Here is a 22,069-nt window from a genome sequence, read left to right on the forward strand (position 1 = left end):
GAAACCAGGCAAGATTGCACAGGACATCTCAGATCACACAGGCCCTCTAAGCCTACTCATTTGCTTTCTTTCCAGTGCTACCTGCCTGTTCTTTCCTACTGCTTCCTTAACCCTACATGGCCCAGGCCACCTTTCTGAAACTCTTCTCCACAAGGACTTCATTGTGATTTTCAAAGCAGACTTCTAACACGTTACCTTCTGGGGGCTCAAAGACTGGTGGATTCAAGCAATACATGTGATAGCCACGGTCACAGTCATCACAGAAGAGCAGCTGGTCCTGAGGCAGGGTTGTTGGAGAGACAGAGGGGAAAAGGGAGAGAAGGAGAGGAGAAGAGAGAGATAAAATGGTGCACATTAGTCTCATGCCAAGATGAAAACATAAGCATGGTAATCAGCATTGCTCAACTAGGAGCAAAGAGCTGCAACATAGAGACTAAGGGGTTACTGGGATTGTAAAAGGATGTAAAAGACATCACATTTGTGGGTCCAGGATCAACCACCATATTTCTGAGAGGCCACTGAGAGCCCTTCTCATCACAAAGGCAGTTTGGAAATCTCTCTGAGATTTCTAACTGAAATCCTCTGAGACTTCTAACTTCTCTTAGAAGATTAGACTCTCTTAAGAATCTCTACAATTCTCTTAGAATCTAACTGGGAAATCTCGCTGAGAACCAGAGGACTTTCTCTCCAAAGTGGCTTCATGTTGCAGGACCTGCAGGCTGTTAGGTCAGTAGTGAGAGAAGAGGACTGGCTTCCCCACTTTGCTGGGCTCCTGTGTGACCAATGCTGGATCCCATTTTTTTCAGAAGAATCCTTTCTCATCAAAAGCCTGGACTTTGCCAGTTATCCAAAACTCAACCGAGTAGCATATGCTCTGTGAAGGAGATGTGAATAATGTGATCCTACCTCGTGGTCTGCAGCTCTTTCACACACTTCTGGGGATAAATCCTTCTCCAAAGTACCCCTGGCTCCTAACACAGAGCAGCTCCCTATTCTCAGATTTCCTCATTCACCACTAAAATTTCAGGCTTCAAATTCATTCTGCTGTAGGGAATGCAGCATTAACTACTGCCTCCAAGGTTCTTCAGCCATGGCCAGTTATCCAGGTTTCTTACAGACTATCAAGGGCCCTTATCATTTGATTTTAACTGGGGGGGCAGGGGGGGAAGAAGAAAAAAAAGTTCAGCTTCAGACTCTGGGTCATGGTTTGGAAATCACTGGAAAAGGTGATTAGGTGACTCATGAGAGGCTCAGCCATCCCAATCCAAATGCTTCCTTGTTTCCTGAATATTATATTTAAGATTAAAAAATCATGACAACAGAGTAGGTAAAATCTTGGACAGAAGGAACATACCTGTCATCTCTGGGATTATCAACCATTCAGATTTATTCCTGATTACAATGCTAAAAACACTACTCTTCTGCAGCTCCCTGCAACATGAGTGCATGGGCCCCAGCTAGTTTCTACTGAATGAGCACACCACCATCTTAAGTGGCCCTATTTGATACCCGTGGTAATTTCAGTAGAGACCAGAGGCTGAGCGGATCACTGAGAGGAGCCCATCCCTGCTCTCAGGAGTAGCTCCTCCCAGGAGATGTAGGAAATCAGCAGAAAGGCAACGGCCCACAGCATTGCCACCTGCTTCTCAAGGGCAGGCACGGCAGCAGCTGGCTGTGATGCTTATTGGCACGAAAAGGTAAAAAAACTCACATCGTTCTCAGAGGTCCCACAAAGGCTGCAGGATTTGCACTCAATGCACTGCCACTGATAGGTTTTAACAGCCTCAGTCATGTTTGTGGTGAACTGCAGGCAGGTCGGGTGTCCTGAGGAAGATGGGAAACAACCGTCATTGTTAAGGCTCACTTACCCATCGTCAGCAAACCGGCATTATGTTTGGGAACAAAACGCACATGGACATGGACTGATCACAACATGGGCTGCAACTAACAGATACCAAAGAGGAAAGCAGGCATTAACCCTTTCGCTGCCGGGCACAAGAGAAAATCAGAGTCATCCCCACCCTTTCCCCATTGGCAAAGCAGTTTTACTCAGAGCTCTTAAAAATGGTTTGGCTTTTTGGCTTTGGCTTTGGTTTTTGGGTTTGGGTTTAGGCTTTTTTGTTCGTTTGTTTGTGCTTTTTGGTTTTGCTTGCTTGTTTGATATTTTGAAAGAAAACAAGAGAAAGGATGAAGTCAGAAACAAACCCAATTTTAGAGAGAGCCCATCCATCTCAATAGCAATTGGACTACAGCTTCAATGAGCGTTGTTTCGACCGGACCGAAGGACCTGGTGGAAATGAGGTTATTCTCCGTTTCAGAACTTCCCTTCCTGGTATCCAGATGGGCGAAGCAATTCTGTAAACTTTGCTTACGTGGAAGCAGCAGCATACAGAGAAGAGGCAAGACAGGATGGAGGGATGTAGCTGTCATTTTTTTTAAGAGCTCTGCCGCTAAAGTTGGTTGGCACAGAAGAAACCAAATTGCACAGCTAACCTGGGATCAAAACAAGAAACCAAAAGGAAAACACCCCAAGCCAACTCCACAATGAACTAAGTGAAAGGAATAAAGAAGGGAAAGCTAGCAGAACAGTCACATCTAATTGGGAAGGACAAACTGCCAGTTACAACCCCCACCCCTACATGCGTTTCGACTCCAGCTTTGCAAAACAGCAGTATCACAGTAGCAGGGTCAGCAATGGGCTTTCTGGAGGGGAAAATACAAACAAACAAACAAACCAAAGGTAGGATCAGTGTTCCTTCTGCAAAACAAAACAAGAAAAATATACCGCTGAAATAAAGCGCTGTAGTCCCAAACCACCCCTATCTGGCTGAAGCAGCCTCCTACAATAAGCTATCGCTTGCCTGCTTGGAAAGCCCTGCATTTAGCATCCCTCTCTGGCACATACAAGCATTTGTACTGTGCAGAGTTGGGGCAGGCGAAATGGGACAGGGCTATTCAATTGCTCATCTACAGGCAGAGAATATCTAGAAATACAGGTATGCACATCCAGCACTACTGCACGCTACTTCCAGAAACTTACGCCATTGAGTGTGTGGGCTTTTTTCACCTCTAGCAGATCTGTTCTTAGAAAACAGCCAGTGGGTGGAAAGCAATCTTTTCCACCTCCACCTCCACCAGCCTAGGTGTCTTTTTAAGAATGGAGAAGAAAAAAAAGAAAAAAAAAAAGCTGTTTCTCTGATAAGAAGAAAAGGCATGGCTACAGGAGACATGGGCATAGATGTACTGTCTTCATTACCAGACCTATCAGTGGTACTTTGCTGTGTTATCACATTACCCATCACCACCCTATAAGAAGCATCTATATTTTCTAGTTAGTGAAGCAAACAGTCGCTGAGAATTGCCAGATAATGCAATAATGCTGTGGGGAATATATTTCCTTTATGTGCCCATGTTGTTACCAAACGGTGGAACAAGGATTTTGGTTCTCCAGTTACATTTGCATGGTAGTGGTATGACAACTAAGCCCAGCAAAGAAATGTGTGCATTAAAGTTATTAAGAGAAATGAACAGAAAACAAAGGAGATATTTAAGGAAGGAGGGACCAATGACATTGTTCATGTCGCTTTTTTAAGCCTTTGAGCAAAGTGTTTTGACAGTACCAATGAGCTCAGACCTGCTAAGAAGATCACTAACTCCTAGAGCCCTTGAAATGTCAGCACAGAACAGAAGTCAGATTTTACTGAGATTTACTGAGAACCAAGTCCAAACTGAAGTTCTGGGGGCCCTGAAGTCACAACTGCCCAGAAGGCAATTCTGTGACATGAGACCTTTTCTGGCTGGGAGGACCTCATGTAATTTCTAATGCTACCAAACTAGAAAACCTGACATGACACTGAAATGATCCTCCAGATCTGATTTACAGCAAATGCAGAACCTCATTTCAACACCAGTAAATAGAACAAATGGGCCACACTACACAGCAGGGAGGGATTCATCCCTACAGCTGCAAGTCGGCATCCAGAAAGGTTGTGAAGCGCTGGAATATATCAAAGAAAATAACTCATAGAGGGGTGCGAGTTAATCAGTTAAATAGCTTCAGTCACATTTGAAAAGAAACAGAAAGAATGGAATCAAACTTACATAAATAAAGTTAAATGCATACATGCATTCACGTGCTCACTTGCCTGCATACTCCCATTGCTCATTGCAGACTCCAGCTAGAGCATACCTCCTTCTCAAACGACATGAAGGTCAGGTTCTGTTCACTGCTTTGTCTCTGTCCCTTTGCAGTCATTCCTGCTCCCTTCCAGCTATCAGTCTTGACTATCTAGTTCCTCACTCGCCTCCAAAATACCTTTGCATGTTTTCTGTGCTGCATCTCATATCAGTGAGCCCCATCCTGGAAGTGATACATCCTATTTTGTAGAGCCTTTCTTAAGAACCGCACCCACCCTGAGCCTAAAAGGAGTGGGCTTTTGCGGGCTGAGGATTCCTTAGAAAATATTATTAGTGGAGTGAGGGCTGCTGTGGCTGCTTTTTAGAAGCAAAGAGAGAATATTTTGCAAAACATACTAACTTACTTCTTTGGTCTCTCTCTCCAAATGCTGTGACTACAAAGGAGTCTCAAAAAAATGGCCACAGACATGTCTGCATAGCCACAGACCACTCTCTGTTAGCCCAGGGCCCATTACTTGTCCAAGGCAAAAGGAACGCTTCATGGACATCTCCTTCTTTAGCCTCCAAGTCAGATCCTCTTTCACATTAAATAACATGCCATGCGGTACCATGGCCCCAACCTAATGAAGTTGGAAAGACTATTTTTATTTATGCCAGCAGCTTGATAAGGTACTGCAGTGTACGGCAAGCATGCCAGTAGACACTCAAGACATGAAAATCCTTTTTTCCTACCCTGCCTGCTCTCCTCCATCACCATCCCTCTGTTTTCCTGTTACTTTGGTTGAAAAAGCAGTGTTTTCCATAACCTATGAGAAAATTCACATCCAAGACTTCCTGGAGTTGTATTAGTGAGCACCATCCCTGCTCCATATCACGGCATTCCCTCTGTGGTGGAATACCTGAGGAAAAAGCCCTGTAGCTTCACATAACAAGCTTCTGTTGCTAGATCTGAACTCTTTTAGAAAATATAAAGGTTAGTTCAGCTTGTGAACAATTTTACTTCACACAAAGAGCAGTCAAAAATGTGGTTCCAGTTACAGATACTATGGTAGCGCACAAGCCAGAGAGCTGGAAAGGCTTTTTTGCTTACTTTCATCAGTTATTTGGTCAGGATGAAAAAAAATACTACTGTTTTGCTAATCTTGTGATAAATTGCATTCAATATGGTTAAGGTGTGCAGCAGAGAGTCTGCAGCAGGATCGTGGTTAATAATTTAGGTGGTGCCTCAGCCCTGGCAAACTCCCGATCACTCTCACATGTCTGTATCAGCTCCACGGATCTAACAGGAGGCAGAAGTAACACATATTTATGGTGTCACTGAAGTCAATAGACAGACCTCTAAAATACATCCAGGGAGTAGTTCTGCTGAAGGAGAAGGTGATATGTTAACATCGACAGTTTCTAATCTACCATAACTATTCTCTACCTAAACTTTTGCTATGCTGCAATAGCTATAAACAACAGAGACAATAAAACTTGCAGCTAGCAGGTTTCCAACAGCTCATCCCTTTGTCTTAAAGCAATATTTTAAAGTATAGATCAGCCCTGAATGCTCCCCCATCTCTGTCAAAACTCTCATCTGGATCTGAACCCTGCGACTGAGACAATATTTTACGGTGACATCCGCGTTTCACATGCCGCTGGCTTTAATTGTACACTGTGTCCACTGGACATCTGATCTGAGGAGTGGGGGGCGAAAGCATTTCAGCCACCATTTTATGACTCCTGCATGCGGCGCAATTGCAGGCTAATGGTACAGAGAATTTAAACAGAAATACCCTAAAAAAAATCTAAAAATCTCTTCTGCTTACGCTGGCTGTGTAACACTAAAGACCAAAACTGACATTAAAGGGCAGGAGCAATCTGCTGCTCCCAGGCGCTCTGTGACCAGCGAAGGCCTGCGAATGGCTCATTAGTGCTTCTTCAATAATGGATTCTGCATCACAAGATTAATTGCAGCCATGTGCTCTGTCACACCCGCCACAGACTATTTAAGTTAACAATCCAATCAATAACCTTTTTCAAACAAAGGCAGAGATTATCTTGAGGAAAAAAAATAAGCAAAGACTCCTTTTTTGAAAAAAACAAATGTGAAATTATTTATACAGAGCAAAAGGAATTTTCACCCAGTTCCCAATTCCTTCCTTTATCTTCACTGTGTAGTCCTAGGCTTTTTAATCAATAGCATAATGAAAACCCACAGGGCTCCTGGCTATATCATGTCAGAATTTATTCCATAAACTATTCAGGTCTTTAAACAACCATAAATACATATTACAGATATAATGACACAGGAACCCCATCCAAACATGCATGCACAGAAACTGCAAAATTTCCTCTTCCTAAGACTGAGTAAGCATTGCTATGACCACTGCCATCATTAGACAGAATTATTACTGTTATTCATAAAAAAAGGAGGGAAAAATAACTTGTAATTCTAATAAGGGATATGTTTTTATAGCTGTGATATAAAACTGTAGCCCTACATTGTCCATCTGAAAATGCAGTTCAGCATGCTTACAGATATCTGGTGTCAACAACCCCACACATACAAAAACTCTGAGCCAAGTTTGCCAATCAGTAGATTATTAAAAGTACGTTTTATTTGCATTTTAATTCTTGAGCCTTTTAGGGTTCCTCTTTGAAAGGTTCCCAAGCAAATAGAAGGATTAGAGAAGGTCCTTAAAAAAGCAAACCATCTAACCAAACCAAAAGGCTGCCAGAATCCCAGGGCTCCAGGAGCTGCAGCTCTGACAAAAAGACCAAGCATTTCTAAGGGATGAGGACACGGAGCCCTTGGCATTTTCCTGGCCCTTCCCGTCTGGCAACACCGAGGCACTATGATGCAGGGACATATGCCTGCCTGCTCGAGTGCAAGTGCTCGTAAACAGAAGTCTTTGGAAGCATGTGTAAGGTGAGGATCCACAGCACCAACTGCCTCGCTACCTCTGTGATTTGGGGAAGCCGGAGTACTTCATGCAGAAAAATGTAACAGGTTTCCCTGAGGCCATGGCAGGGGTGGGCACCAGAGGCTGCAGATGAGGAGCTCCGGCCTCCCCCTCTTCAGAGCAGAGCCCTGCTGAACTCAGCCTTTTAAGAAAAACAAGCAAACAAGAAACAAAGGAAGTCTTGCTTGCAGGCACCATTGGGTTTCATTACTAAAGCATAAAAGTAGGAGAGGAAGTATTGCCAATGTGAATTTCTACATGGAAATGAGTGAACCTGGCTGATTCCCCCAGTGTCCACGGTTTTGTGGCCCATTGCTGCTGGTGCTGCTACGGAGGTGAGTCCGAAAGGACCTGTGGGCCTTGGTTCATATATTGGTCAGTCTGACTTGGTCCAAGACCAACTTTCCTCTACTCTAATATGCCGCAATATGCCAGTAATTGTGGAAGAATTAAGTCCTTTAATAATTGATGGAGCTCTGAAACCTTTCAGCTGTGGCAGAGCTTCTAGCTCCTATCACTTCACTTCCTGGCCCTGGAGCCTTCCTGCCCGGTGCGGACAGGGCTGGAAAGGCGCAGGCCCAAGCACAGGGCACGCCGCTGCATCCACACACAGGAGCATTGCTTCGCTCCTCAGTGCTGCCCATTCCAGCAAAAACAGGCACATAAATTACAGATAGCTCAAATATTCAGCACTGGTAGGAGAGAACCTGCTTTAATTGCCAGCCCAAGAGACAAATAAAACCCCTGTGCAAAAGATACTGGGTCGGTCCCAGCCTCAGTTAGGCAGGTATAATTGGAGTCAACGGGAACGGAAAGCAGACAAGCCTGGCGTTTGAAAGCGATTACACCAGAGATCTTGATGAAGTTGAAAAACGTTTGTGTGCGCTGAAGGCAGCACTTCCCGCTGCAGTCCCCTGCTGTTGCTTTGGCCACGCAAACACCAAAGGGCACAGCAGGAGCGAGCTCCTACCACAACACCCCGCAACTCAGGGCAATGGCTGGATAATTTCTCAGCCTTGGCTGAGAGTTGGGCACCAGCTTCCCCGTGCAACTCGCTCCTAGCTCTGACTACACAACACCACCACATAAAATGCTGGTAAGCATCGAGAACATTCACTGGGACAAAGAAACTTGACTACGAGGGTGTGTCAGGAGGAAAGCTGGGTGCAATGCCGGCATATATGCCTAAACAAAGTGAAGGCACCATGCACATCCAGGCACAGCTGGGCCCACAGGGATTAGCTGAGGCCAGGATGGAGCATTTCTGCCTGGCACAGGGCAGTGGGAGGCACTGGGTGGGAGCTGGGGATGACCTCTATAGGGCACACACATTGAGAAGCAGGAGTGAGGTATGCAAGCCATCCCGAAGGCGTGGTAGTCCAGCTAAGTTATCCCACAGCATCCCATCAGTAGTATATGCCGCAAATCTTACACGAAAACTATTTGAAAAGAGCCTCCCCACGCTGCAAAGCCGCTGGTGGGGCAGAGCCGTGGGCACCCAGGCTCCCACCTGAGGGGCTCTGCTCTGCTCAGTGCAGAGAGGCTGCGATAAGGCAGAAGCCACACAGCAAACTCTGCACCTTTGCAACCCAGGGGGTCAGAAACGGACCCCATGCCTAACCCCAAAGGAAATTCCTTGTGCCTGCTGTGCCCCACCAGACAGCTCCGCTCCCTCCTTCTCCACACTGGCCCCTGTCAGACACCGTTGGCTGCCAGACAAAATGGCTATTTCTTCCCAGAGAAGCATAATGTGGAAGCACTCAAATAACCTCGCAGCGAAGCATCAGCTCGTTAATGCACTGGTAAGTCATGCCAGCGCTGTACGATTCCTGGGGGTGAATTAGGTCAGAGTGACCTCCAGAAAACCCACCAGGCTGCATCACCGCGCAGCTTCATGGGTAACGATCTGCTAATTGCCAGGGGGCACTTGGGCTGCTTACCAACACCAACAGGAAGGAAACCTGCCTGCAGGCGCTGCACGGACTCCATATGCCAGGGACGCAGCTTCTAATAACGAGAATAAACCCATTTATAAAGCACAAACTGGCCGGGAACCCTGGCAACGAATGCGAGTGCTGCCCAGCAGGTAGGCCTAGCAGGGGCAGCCGCCGGAGGCCTTCCTAGCTGGGCAGCCCGTGCCACGCGGGACAGGTTTGCGCTCGGCTGTGAAGAGAAGCAGGGGTGATGTAGATGAGATGAAAATGTGGGAGCGGGAGGGAGGAAGGCTGCTCATCCAGACAAGATGAATCACCACAACCTGGAAAGCCAACATCCCCTTTTTGCCTGGGGGACGTTTTCGTTACCCTTCAACAAACTGCAGTGGAAAAAAACTCCGAGGCAGCTCCGACCTCATCGCCATGCGCTGCGGGCTCCCCGGCCCGGCCAGCTCACACACCACAGAGCTTTCAATCAACTGGCAGACTCACTAAACCCTTTCAAAATGAGCAACCAAGCAAAAATACTTGGTCATAAACACTAAAAATAGGAGTGGAGGATTGGGTTTTGTTTTGCTTTTTAACTTGGTGAAGCCAGTTCTTCCTAGTGCATTAAATCCACCTCCCTGGCAGCCCATTTAGAACATCTCCTCCCCCCTGGGAGAGCCAAAATCTCCCGCTATAATGAGAGGAGTAGGGTGCTATTTAAAATGCTAGGGAAACAGCAGCCTGAATAGCCTTCTACTAGAGCATTGCATGAAAAACTCCATTAAGCCCCCCCCCCCCCATAAAGCAAGATATAAGCTCTGCCCCTCCTCCCCTTCCTTTAAGGTGAACAAGGACTCTGCTACCTGCTTGAAATCTTCAGCCCCAACTGCTGACAAGACACCTGGTCCTTCCTCAGTATTCCTGGTGTTAAATGGCTCTCTTGGCACAGCCAGAGAGCAGCACATCTGCAGGGGTGGCCGGTGCTGCCCAGCACACCATATTCTTGAGGCAGTACTCGCAGAGACCAGTTGCAGTCCTTCCCAAGCACCAAGGGCTTCGTGGAGAACTGCAGATGTGGCTTCAGCCATAGGCTGCTAAGAGCCACTGCCCACTGGAAATAGGCCAGGCTGGGTTAACGCAGGTGAGTTAGAGGAGGGGACGGGAGAGCTGAAAAGGAGAGTGGTACTGATCTCCGGACGAACTTTCTAGAATGATTGAAGAACAAGTCTAGGTTAATTCACTACCAGAATGGTTCCGGGAATTTCAAATCAAATGGCAAACTCCAGAGAAAATATTTAATTGTCACTGTTTTAATATTAAATAAACTTAACTATGCAGAAGACACCATGCCATTGCATAGACAATGACCTCATGGCTATTGCATGAGGTAACTATGTACCCTCTAGGTAAAGAAATTCAGCACATGATGAGTAGATGGTTGACAACCCCCACAAACACACCATAAATGCAAGAGGTCTGAGTTTCCCACACAAGCATAATTTACTCTATTGCTAATGCAGTTGTATGATTGTATATTCAGACATAACTAGGACTGCCTCACTCAACTAAACACAAACAATTCAAAGCAAGCTACTTCAGTCCCCCATTGATTTAAAGCTTTCAGCTACAGAATAGGCAGCAGAGTTAACAAACTCTCCATTGTTGGCAATGCAGTGTTAGAAGCTGGAAAAATCCCATTGAATACTGATTTTTCCCTTCTCCATTTGCTAAACCCTCTGTTTGGTTAGGAATTTTTAAGCTCCAATGGAGATTTCATCAATATGGCAGCCAGTTTTCACTTCCCCACCAAAATCCCAGCAACATCAATACCAAGGGAAGCAGCAGCTCACTACATGCTGCAGAGTATTGGTACATGCCCACTATGTGAAAAAGGCAGTGAAAAGTATGAGTTTAGTTTCTAAAAAATGCAATTCCAGGGTGATCTGAATAAGTACCTGAATTTGAACAAAGTGCTTTTTGTCAAAAGAAAATCTGAGGCGAGAAAGGGTTAAGAAACAGCAGAGGCAGAAACAGATTTTTCAGAAAGGGTGAGACATTTTGTGCCAGTATTTTACAAACAAAAAGCTTTACTTTCATTTTGGAAGAGTACCTTGCTTTAAAAGTGAGCTCCATTTAATTGTTTTTAAGAGAGGAAAAAATACTCACAAATGAAATGTTTCATTCAAGTCAGAGCCCACTTGGCAGTGGGAAAGGAAGGAAAAGGGTCATTCCATTCAGAAAAATAGAACACATTTAGTTTTGAATCAAACCAAAATCATTTCTCCTCACCATGGTACTTTTCAATTCAGTAATTTCAACAGCCCTTTTGAGTCACTTTGTAACAAAATAATGCCAGAGACACCAAAACAGTAGGATTTTTTGTTTTGTTTTGTTTTTCAGTGGAAAAAGACCAGATAAAAATCCATTATTTGTTTTTGTAGACATTAGATTAAAAAAGCCCAAGTGCGGGGCACTCTTTAACCTGTAAGAAGTGAGCAGCATTGCTTTTACCTACGCAACCCATATTTCATAGCAGCTAAATATCACTTCCGATGAAACAAGAAATTAGCTAGTTCCACTGCAGTGGACACAAGTGTCCCTCATTAAACAGTTCACTCGTCCCGTTCCTTTTCAGCACCAGAGGAATTGCTTAATAGAGGCTATATGAAACTAGAACATTATTCTATTTAATGCCAGAAAATGATCTTCCACAGTACTACTGGGATCCGTTAAGTCCTCTGCCCCTGCTCTGAGCTGGCTGCTGTGCTGGCTAGCAGGACTGCTGCTTGGTGGTTCTGGCAACAGCAAGGCGGCTGGGAAGTCCTCTCCTACATTGCTGGTCTGACCTGGGCACCTTTCACAGCTACTGAGGGCGTTCATCACCTGCAACATTCGCGATGAGGTGGCATCCAATTACCCAAGAGCTCTCTGGCAATTCTCAGTGATAGCTGCACTGAGCCTAATGAGGACTAGCTCTTTTCAACATAAATCCAGGTGCAAGCACCTAAACAATCACAGAGGAATCTAATGGGTGTATACATCATTAGGGGATTCCCCTACATTTTCTTCTATCACATCTCTAAATACCTGTAAAAATCTCATCCTTAACAGAAGTGAGAATGTGGTCTTGGTGAGCTGAAAAAGAAAGAGGCTGACCTGGCCTTGCAACGGAACTGAAGCTCCCTAGCCTGGGGAAGATCCTCTTCTCCAGGTGAAGGAATACTATGGCTCTGAACCATCTGGATGGCTGAAGAGTACAACAGCAATCTGAATTCAAACCAGAGAGAGCTTGTGGATAGTTAATAACTCTCCTAAGCCTCCAGGCTGAGGGGCATATTCAGAGATGCAAACACAGTCCAGTCCCTGTGTGCCTTCCTGAGAAGGGCTGGGACCTTCTTTAAGAAGCCCAAACCCAGGTATCCTGGCAATGGACGAGACTTCTGAGCCAAGACCCAGTTGCAGAATCCACTGTATGCTAAAACGAGTTGTTGAGCCTGAGAAAAGGGCTAGAAAAACTTTAGTGCAGTTTAACAGATTTAAGCCACTCCCAGCAGAGCAAGGATGTGAAGCAAACATGATTTGCACCAACAGTGGAAAGTGAATTTCTCAAACATAGGCTCAAAAACACCCTATGTAAACTCCACCATACAACGTGCTACATGAACTGGAAAGCTAAGGCTATCTTATGCTAAAATAAAAGTACCCCTTCAGTGACAGCACAGCTTCTAGCTGCTTCCCGTCTAGTGATTACCTCTCAACTTGAGAGTTGGCCTCGGTACTGGCCCCTGAATTCATCATATGAAGGAGTTAATGGCTATTGGTACACGAAAGAAATCTAAATTAGTAAGCTAAGTCTTCAGCAATGCTTGACAAAACTCACTCCAGCATTATTTAAAATCTCTGCTCTGTTTAAAAAAAGATGGCTGTATCTGAAAGATTTGGTCATGTTCTTTCTCCTCCTGCAACCTACAATGAAGATCCCCAACACCAGGCCACTAACAGCAAAGACTGAAGAAGCATAATAAGAAGGGGCTTCAGCCCAAGTGAAGAATGACTTTTAATAATTATGCAATTCTGGAGATAAACTAGAAGGTCTTACTGAGAATTTGTGATGGAAGATGAACAGCACTGAGAAACAAAATGCCACTCTCTGAAGAAAAACACTCAGCACAAGACACTAAAGGGAAGCAACGTCTGTTCCTGTTCAAGATGGACCGTCCATCAGCTGGGCTCCCAAAGAGGACGTACCCTTCTGCAAGCTCTCCAGAGCAGCTGCCTCTCTCCAGCAGGTAGCAGTGGTTCTGAGACCTTCAGCCCACCACCCAGCTTTCAATGTTCAAAGTATATTGCCTTTTCCATAGCAGTGCAATATTTGGTTTGTAGGCCATGCAAAACTACTACAGCTATCTTAGACAACATCGAACAAAACTGTTTCTAGTTATATCCTGGGTGACAACGTCAGCAACAACAAACACTTCAGAAATCTGTACTTTTTATAGGTAAATGCCGTGCTTCTCCCATCATGGTGCACACATCATGGAATCACGAAGAATTACTGAATACGGGAAGAAAAGTTCATCAAATAACAGATATAATATTTTTTTTCTAGATACACAGCAAGAGCATACGCTGAAACAGCAAAAAAAAATGCAGTCAGGTTTTAAAAAATATACTGGTGAAATTAAGATGCCACAGATGGATGGCTCTCAGCTTTACTCATTAAAATCAAACATAGAACTAAACTGTTACAACTGCCCAGCTTTGGTGGAACAAAGGAAATACAATTTTACAACAATTTCCAAGGGACAACAAAGATTATAACACATCAGGCCACAATTTGAGAGGCTCAGCCAAAGCAGAGGGCTGAGTAGTCAATGCTTGTATGCTCTCTTACTTATGCATTAGGTAGTGGGTGTCCTACTGATCCATCTTCAACACTAGGGATGGGATGGGGAACTGAAAAGGCTATGTCACTTAAACCAGTGCAGTGTACTAGCTCAGGTCAAAGCAAAGAAGCCAATTCCATTGTCAGTTTACTCAGAAAACTCAGAACTGCAGCTCTCGGCTGTCAGCCTTCAGCTAAACCTCATTCCAGGGAACCGTGGCTGTGGGTACACCCAGCAGTTGCAGCAGGGTTGGTGAGCACTTTTACTTCCCCCTTCTACCACACCTGATTCTCACCAGCAAGAACCCTTCTCTATACAGGAAAATATGACAACTTCCGAGGCAGCATGACAAAGAAATCTACTCTGGGAATGACGGAACAGTGGTATTTTTTTCTGTCCAGATAATTTCTGCAGAATTAAAACTTTCCTTCATAACATTTGTATTTCCTGGCCTATGGAGAGAGAGAGAGAGAGAGAGAGAGAGAGGGGAAGGGAGGGCAGGAGGAAATAAACAAAAAGCACAAAAACATTTGAAGTAAGACCTATGCAGAGTTGTTCTCTGGAGTCTGACAGCCTGTAGCAATAGCTCTGCTGTGGTAGGAAGGATCCCATTCATCCAAACAAGGTGTTGACAGCCATCCATAAAGGCCAGTTTCAATGTACCCTTTCACTCCTGGTTACCTTAGCAGAAATGTTTAGCTCTGCTCTGTGTATCCATCATGCTGAGAACAATGAATGTGACAACTGAGTTAAGAGTGGGAGATGACCTATTGAACAAGAAAAGTGCTCTGATGCCATGAGCAGCTTCCTTCCTTCCTTTTTTTCAACTTTCCTTTCTTTGATTTGTCACCATCCAGCTCTGCCCTCAGTCCAACCTCCATCTGTGTCTCTCTGTCCTGTGCAGCACAGCAGAAAGCTCAAGAGGAGGTAGAAGAAGAACAAAAGCAGCAATGGCCAGGGGCTCAGAATCTGTCACCACACATCCTCCCTTCCAACACTGCCTTAGGGCAGGAAGATTGCTTGCCCCCTCATCAAGTCCCTTTGGAAAAGTAGTTTTGTAGCCATACAGTTTAGATTATTGTAAGAATATCTGAGAGCAAATCGCAGAAAGGAAACTGGAAGTTACTAGAAGCTTTAAAACTAGCAACATCAGTATGCACTCTTCAGGAAGCATCACAGCTACCTTCTCAGCACGGCTCAGAAATACAGCTAGCACCTTATCCCACCTCCTCAGCTGTCTCTGGCCAATGCCCAAACCATGCAAAGGAAAGAAAGACCTTTTTAGCTGCAGAACGGCTCAGGACAAGCCAGCGAGCAGCCCACAAGCTGCTCTATCAGATCCTAAAGAGGTTTCCAAGAGCCACAGTGACAGGACAGCAAGGGTAGCAGAAACTGCCTTTTGGATTCCTCCTTCCTTCAGTAAATCTGCAAAGGGCTGGCACAGGTAAAGATAACGTCTGAAGGTAGGCAGTGAAGTTTTCAAGTCATGTTCTGGCCAGCTGAGTGAAGAAACAAAACACTAATGGAAAGTAAGATTACACATGTGAAAAATAAAACTTCATAGGAAATAGCTAACTCTCTGCTGTAAAGACACACTCTGAGACAGAAATGTCAAAAATCATGAAGGTAGGAGTTCATGTTATACAATTCTTAGGGGTTTACAATAATTTCTTTATTGCCTTATTGGATTCATTTCTGCAGTGTTCTTTAGGACTTATTTGTTGTTTGTTCTGCTGTGTTTTTATTCCCCACTACTCTAAAGGCTCTGTACCCACATCAGAAGATCTCTTAAAAACTACATACCTGCTGCTATTTTTGCAAGCAGCTGCCAAAATGAAAAGGCCCATCTATAGCCACTACTGGCAGCAGAGCAATCGACGGTAAGGCAGAGGAAGGACAACAGAACTTAAAAAAATGACAGCAGGTCTATTAGGGAAGAGGAAACATGGCTTTTCTTAAAAAGAGGGCATCTAATCTGAAACAGTATTTCCTCTTTCCCTTCCCATCCTATACGACCACACTACTAATCTTACATGTGTAAAGGGAAAGGGAGGTTTCTGCCTGCACTGTGAAATGCAGCAAAGGGAACCACAGCTTTGGCTCTGGCAGCCAGTTACTCCAGTGGCTGGATTAGGAGTGTCATAGGTAGGGTCGCGTCTCCATAAGGCGATGTCACTAAAATCCATACAAAGAGCATAATATACTTTAGACTCTACCTTTGAGTCTAAATTACCTCACTGCAACTCTATTAATCTCATAAAGAAGGTTATTAAAACACAAACACATTGAGGAAGATCTACTACTACCACCAAGTCACAGGAAACACTACCAAAATGAGTCCTACACAAAAGCAGTAGTTTATTTCCTGCCTGCCTTCACTATAGCACGTAACAGAACCAATTTCTGTAGTCCACTGATTAGGGTTAAAAGGAAGTATACGAGAAAAAGGAAGAGAAGTTTTGGTTAACTTCAAGCTTCATTAAGAAATACAAAACAAAATCCAGGGACAAAAGTCATAATTTACAAAATGGTAAAGAAAAACAAAATCAATAGAGGAGGAAGTTTTATTTTAAGCTTCAAAGAAAGTATTATAAACAATGGAGAGCTTAGAAAAGTATATGTACAAGTACGTTATTCAACAATATCTCTTTAAAAGAAGATTATTTGCACTAAAAAAGACCCTGTGGAATTGGTTTGATAATGTAATATTTACAGAGGAATATACAGTAGGGGCATTGGAAGCAGAACTTTTATTTGAAAGGAATATTACACAAACTGAATACAGACCCTACAGTTTGCAAATCTTCATTACAGTTGTGCGTTTTGTTATATTTTGATTAAATAAAATTTTATTTCTTTTTTCCTCTAGAGGCAGCTCACCACTGCAAGCTTAGAAATCAGCAAAATGAACAAAGCAAACCCATTCTGCTAAAAAGCCTGATTATGACATGGATTTTGCCATTCGACTTAGTGGGAGCAGGACTCAGGTTTACCAAAGATTTAACATGGTTATTTTTGGCCCTGTCTTTATACAGGAGGGAGCAGGAGAAAGGGAAGGGAGCATGGGACAAAATCCACTGCTACTGACACATAAAAATCTCTCAATGAGGTGAGTTTGAGATTTAGGTGCGCAAGAAACATGATGCAGGATCAGGCTCTCTGTCAGCTTCACCTACTCAGGATGATTTTTTGGTGACATCGCTTTTTCACTCAAAAAGCCAACATAATTCACATTAACAAAAACACTTTTTCTAACTATACACTGGGTCTATCCCAATAGGTACACCTGGCCACAGAGGATAGGTAATCTCAGAGCCAAGTCCAATACCTTTCTCCTAAGACACAAGGCTATCCTGCATCCTTCCTACCCTGCACCACACATGACAGAGAACAGTCCTGCACTATCTGCTGTGAGCAGATCTGGCAGCCAACAAAATCCCCCAGTGCTCGCGTGAAGCAGAACTCGTTTCACTGAGAAGATGGCTAACAACCCAGAATGAGGGTTGTGAATATTCCTCCCCGGCTAATTTAGGACTGCAGCTGTGGGAACTCACGTTCTTCTAATGCTGAGCAACCCCTGTTGCTCACTGCTGAAATGCAGGTGCACCTCTATACTTTTCAAAGACCACTACTTCTTAATAACAGGATGAAATACACAAGGTTTCTACACAAAGCATCATCCTCGACTTCAACAGGAAGCTCCATGCAAGAGCATTTGAACACTTACTTTCCTTACGACCAACTCACAATCAGCTGAGGAATTACAAGGGGGGGGAATTAACAGAGTTGTTTTCATTTTTGCAAAGCCCTCTTTCAGCAGAAGTATTTCACAGAGTTGCTCAAGTGAAAACCTGCTTTACTGTGCAGAAGAGACACATCAATCCTACTGGGAAAAGACAGTCCTTTGAATTGGACAAAACATGGTAACAAAAAAATCCAGCCACTGAGCCTGATCTTTGCTCTTTCAACGGTTTTTGTTCAGATTTGTGCCTAACACAAGTACAGCAAAGTAAGTTTTAAGCATCTAACAGGATATTATTAAGGAGAAAGTAAACCAGAACAATCTTCACTTACCACATCCAATTTGCAAAAAACAAAGATACCCAGCACATGTATGAATGGCTTCTTTAAAGTAAGAGAGAGAGCAGAGTTGATCTTTATTTTCGTTATTTAAAAAAAGTTTTTTCCTTAAAGTAAATATTCAGTCTTTATTTTACATTAAGTGCTTTTTAAAATTTCATGTCTTCACAAAATTGCATTTAAAATTTGAAGTAAAACGTATTTCAAACAAAAATACTGTGCAACTTCAGCACTTCTTTTCTCTCTTAAATATTGAAATAAATAAAATAGTTAAGTCTTTTTTCAGTTTGTTTGTTTTTCAGTCAGTTCTACTGTAGATCAATTCCAGTTTGACCTGGGTTTATACACATGCTTAAAAGAAAGTGAAATCAAGACTTTAAAAAAATTCTTTGTATTGCACCAGCTTAGGGCATCCCCAGAACTTCTCTGAACAGTTGGCAGCCGGCTTCCCACAGTCCAGGCTCCTGTGCCAGATGAAACAGGTACGGAAGGGTCAGGGCAAGGAGAAGTATCAAAGCATCCTGGCTTCTCTCGGCCTTCTTCTGAAATGTCTTGCTTGAAGGATGCTGGAGTCCATGAGGGCAGGGCTGACTGCAGAGGGAAAGGCAACAGAAAGTAGAACTAAACAAACTCAAACAGACAACAAAAGCAACTGCTCAGAATAAAACAGAAAAAGCACAAACCAACCTTCCAACACTGTTTGCTTTCTAGTGCTTTGAAAACATAGCTCGACAGACTCAGTTTCAACTGACTGGGGGAGCTATAAGTAAATATGAAGCAAACAAATGGGATATGAAGGAGCACATCCAAAAGAAAGGCACCAAATGTTGTCAATCTTTCTTACTGTGAACGTCATTAAATAACCTTCATCAACCAGCTTATATAGCTGTCTCTTCACTAGAGGTTAAGACTTTTGCTTATGAAATCCTGCTCTGATTACACTGGTATATTGCTAATTAGTTGTACAGAGCCACAAGTGTATGCAGCACTGCACAGAAGACATTTTTAGGATTCTGAACCATACACACAGGGGCAGCAGCAACGTGATAACTTCTGGAAATACATGAAAATTTGCATTTTGCATTTAATTTAATCCATGAATGGACTAAGTTGTATACCACTAAGCTCCTGAGCTTAAAAAAAAACATGTTTATTTCCACAAAATGGGAGGGCCTCCCCCCAAACCTTCCCCACATCTCTCATATCAGTTCTGGATGATGTGAAGGTCCAAAATCTTAGGAGCTACCAGTGACTGGAAGAATAATTCTATGATATGAACTGGATGCATCCCCTTAACAACGTATCAGATCTTGAAATTGCAACATCTGTCATGGTTTGTTTTTGTGTTTGTTTTTTTTTTCTAAATGTTACTGTAACTTGCATCCTCTGAAGCTGGCAACTCAACACTCATGGAAATCAGACAGGAACATGAAAAAAGTTCCAACCCAGTTTCAGTACTCTATGGTATTTATACAGGTTGGGCTTTTTCAACCCTTGTAAATATCTGGCAAACAGAACAAAGGTTGGTAGGGTTTATTGTAACGGCTCAGTCAGCAAAAATTCAGCCTGGCTACATTCCTGCACTGTGAGGGTTTGTCAAAACAACCCCATGCCAGCATGAACACATGCATATGCCTCATACTTTACATATACTCATAGCGACACATTTTATACAAATAAGAGAAAAATAGAAGAAAATAAGAAATGGGCGTTTATTGGAAACATCTACATATGCTGCAGCACAAAACACACTAGGCAGATTTTGCAGTTTTTATAATGAGACAACTCCCAGTGGGGTCAATACAATGTTTGCTTGAGGAGTAGATTCAGTAAAACTGCTTGCCATGTGAAAGAAGCAAATTGTCTGAGGATCCAGGTTTTGAAAGCTCCACAGTCTGATGGTATTTGAATCACGATTTCAGGATCCATCTCAAAACATCATTAAAAGAATTAACCAAAGAAAGGCAAGGCAGCCAGGAGAACGCAGTGGTGCCCCAGCACAGCCTGGACTCAGCGGCTCTCTGGGTGCAGCTCTGGTTTGCTCCATGCATCAGCAGGCAGCAAGCTGAGTCTCTGTCTTCAATCAAGAGCCTAAGCTGAGGACTGTAAAATGGCACACTGGAACTCAAAATGAATAACTAATGCAAAAGCTCAAAGGCAAAACAATGCGGGGAGGGGATTCTAATAACACATTCTGTTGAAACAAATGGCCGTCTCAGAGCTTGTCTACACTATACTAGCAAGCGTATTAACAGGGAGGTTTCATTCAATAAAAGCAATAGCTAAGAAAGCTCAGTGCTAATCCTTCTGAAGCCAGTGGCAAAGTTCTCTCTGGACCATGCTTCAGCAGCCCAGCCTCCTCATTCATGACCTTACCACGTATGTGTAATGTTATCCCAAGTATATTACATATACAAGAAATAAATATCCAACCCACAAACCTGGGGTCACCCGGGCGGAGGGAAGAAATGCAAAGTGAAGTAAAACAGCTCCAACCCCATTCTGCCATATGCCTCATGATCTCCCTTTATTGTCTGTAATGTCAGAATCCCTTTTCTTAAAACTTTCTCAATACATATCATCATGCTTAAAATTTTAAACTGTTTTTATGCAAGAGATAAGATCTGCCCCTGCTAACATGTCCTCTAAGTACCACAGAAGGGAATGCGCTAAGGATCTATGCACACTCTACACAGCCTTTCTTCCCACAAATCAGCTGCTCAAGCAGCACGTCACTTCCTTATTTCCACCTGCTCCCATCTGTGAATCAATTTGCAGAGGATGGCTCAGGAAATTCTGTGCCTTTTCTAAGATCCTTTAGTATGAAGCAGTAGAAAGGGGCCAGAGAACATAGCTCACATGATTAAACAAACACGGGTAAGCCTGAATTTGGGGCCTGAGATGAAAATTTCCTTTATTCACATTCCACATTGGAGTAGTTTTATTTTGGGATGTGGTTTGTGTGGAAGCATATAAGTTTCAGGAGAATCTACCGATAGACTTGTGCTAACCTTCCTCTAATAAGAAGGACGTCTTTGGATGTGGACTGCAAGAGCCAGGCTTGTGATTAGTTGAAGGACTGTACCTTCAAAGATCTCCTTCTTATAAAGCTCAGAACAGCAGGTCTCATTGAACTGCTGAAATCGCTGGGGAATACAGAGCATCATAGTTCTTTCTCATTTCAAAGATGACTTTATTTTTCAGGTATGACATAGAATTCACTTTCTTTATGCCTTCCTAGTTTGGTTTGGGACTTATGTGTCTTTGAGGATACAATTGACACTGTGCAGTTTCCTCATTTCTGACCCGGCTATGCTGGTGTCAGGCGCCTCCTTTTTTTTTTCCTCCCCACTGCATTTATGAAACCTCCTCCTATGTATGTTCTGCCTCATTAGTAGTGCCATTTTCTTGTAATCTGAGAGGGTCTCATGCAAGCAGCCCCTTGGCTTTGCTTTATCTTTGACTTACGAGCTGACCAACTTTCTTTCCCTGATCCCAGTCTTCACTCCAGCAGTGCCTACCCTGACAATATTTCATTTCCTTATCAACTCTCTGTTCAATATTCACAGTTAACACTGCTTTACAACCTTCCTATGGCCAGTACCACTGCTCAGCCTAATTAATTAAACCGTGAGAAGCAGGTTTCTCCTCAGGTTGGTTATCTCAGTCTAATATGATATCTTGAGGAATTCAAAGACCGCTCTGGTCTCCATAACAATGAATTTATTTTTCCTTCCTTCCTTTCTTTCTCCCTTCCTCAGGTCTAGCTTGAACTGTCCATATACACATTACTACACATTACAGGACTAGCTTGACTGTCCATACGCACATTAATGGCATAAATAACAGTAATGGGTACTTTTGTACGCCATCTGTAATAAATGTCTGCTGGCAGCCTTATGCACTGTGCGAGCTGTGGCTTCTTTCTGAGGGCACTGTGCTACCCAGTTGTCACAAAGATGGGTGGTTAGGTTGCGAAAGGATTAAGACTGTATGCATTGTTATACTAACTGCATTTGTGAAACTAAATCAAGTTTTAATGAATTATGGGCATCTGATTATTGTTTGTATTCCAGAAGAGCCCAGAATGTGTTAG

General features: G+C 43.5%; 1 protein-coding gene across 12 annotated transcripts in view; it reads right to left on the bottom strand.

Moving 5' to 3' along the window:
* Nucleotides 1-22,069, bottom strand: part of DPF3 (double PHD fingers 3) — a 170,606-nt gene that overhangs the window by 12,518 nt on the left and 136,019 nt on the right. For 7 of the 12 annotated variants that reach the window (XM_083839354.1, XM_083839353.1, XM_083839358.1 and 4 more), the window contains 2 exons: nucleotides 1,712-1,824; nucleotides 196-277 (listed from right to left, as the gene is read on the bottom strand). In XM_083839354.1, the coding sequence (XP_083695480.1) occupies nucleotides 196-277; nucleotides 1,712-1,824 (195 nt within the window). Of the gene's footprint in view, nucleotides 1-195; nucleotides 278-1,711; nucleotides 1,825-16,624; nucleotides 18,565-22,069 lie in introns of those variants that run through there. The other 5 variants (XR_014585388.1, XR_014585389.1, XR_014585390.1 and 2 more) reach the window with 1 other exon arrangement.

The sequence above is a fragment of the Anser anser genome (genome assembly GCF_964211835.1).
Source record: "Anser anser genome assembly, chromosome: 5".
In the NCBI taxonomy this organism is placed as follows: Eukaryota; Metazoa; Chordata; class Aves; order Anseriformes; family Anatidae; genus Anser; species Anser anser.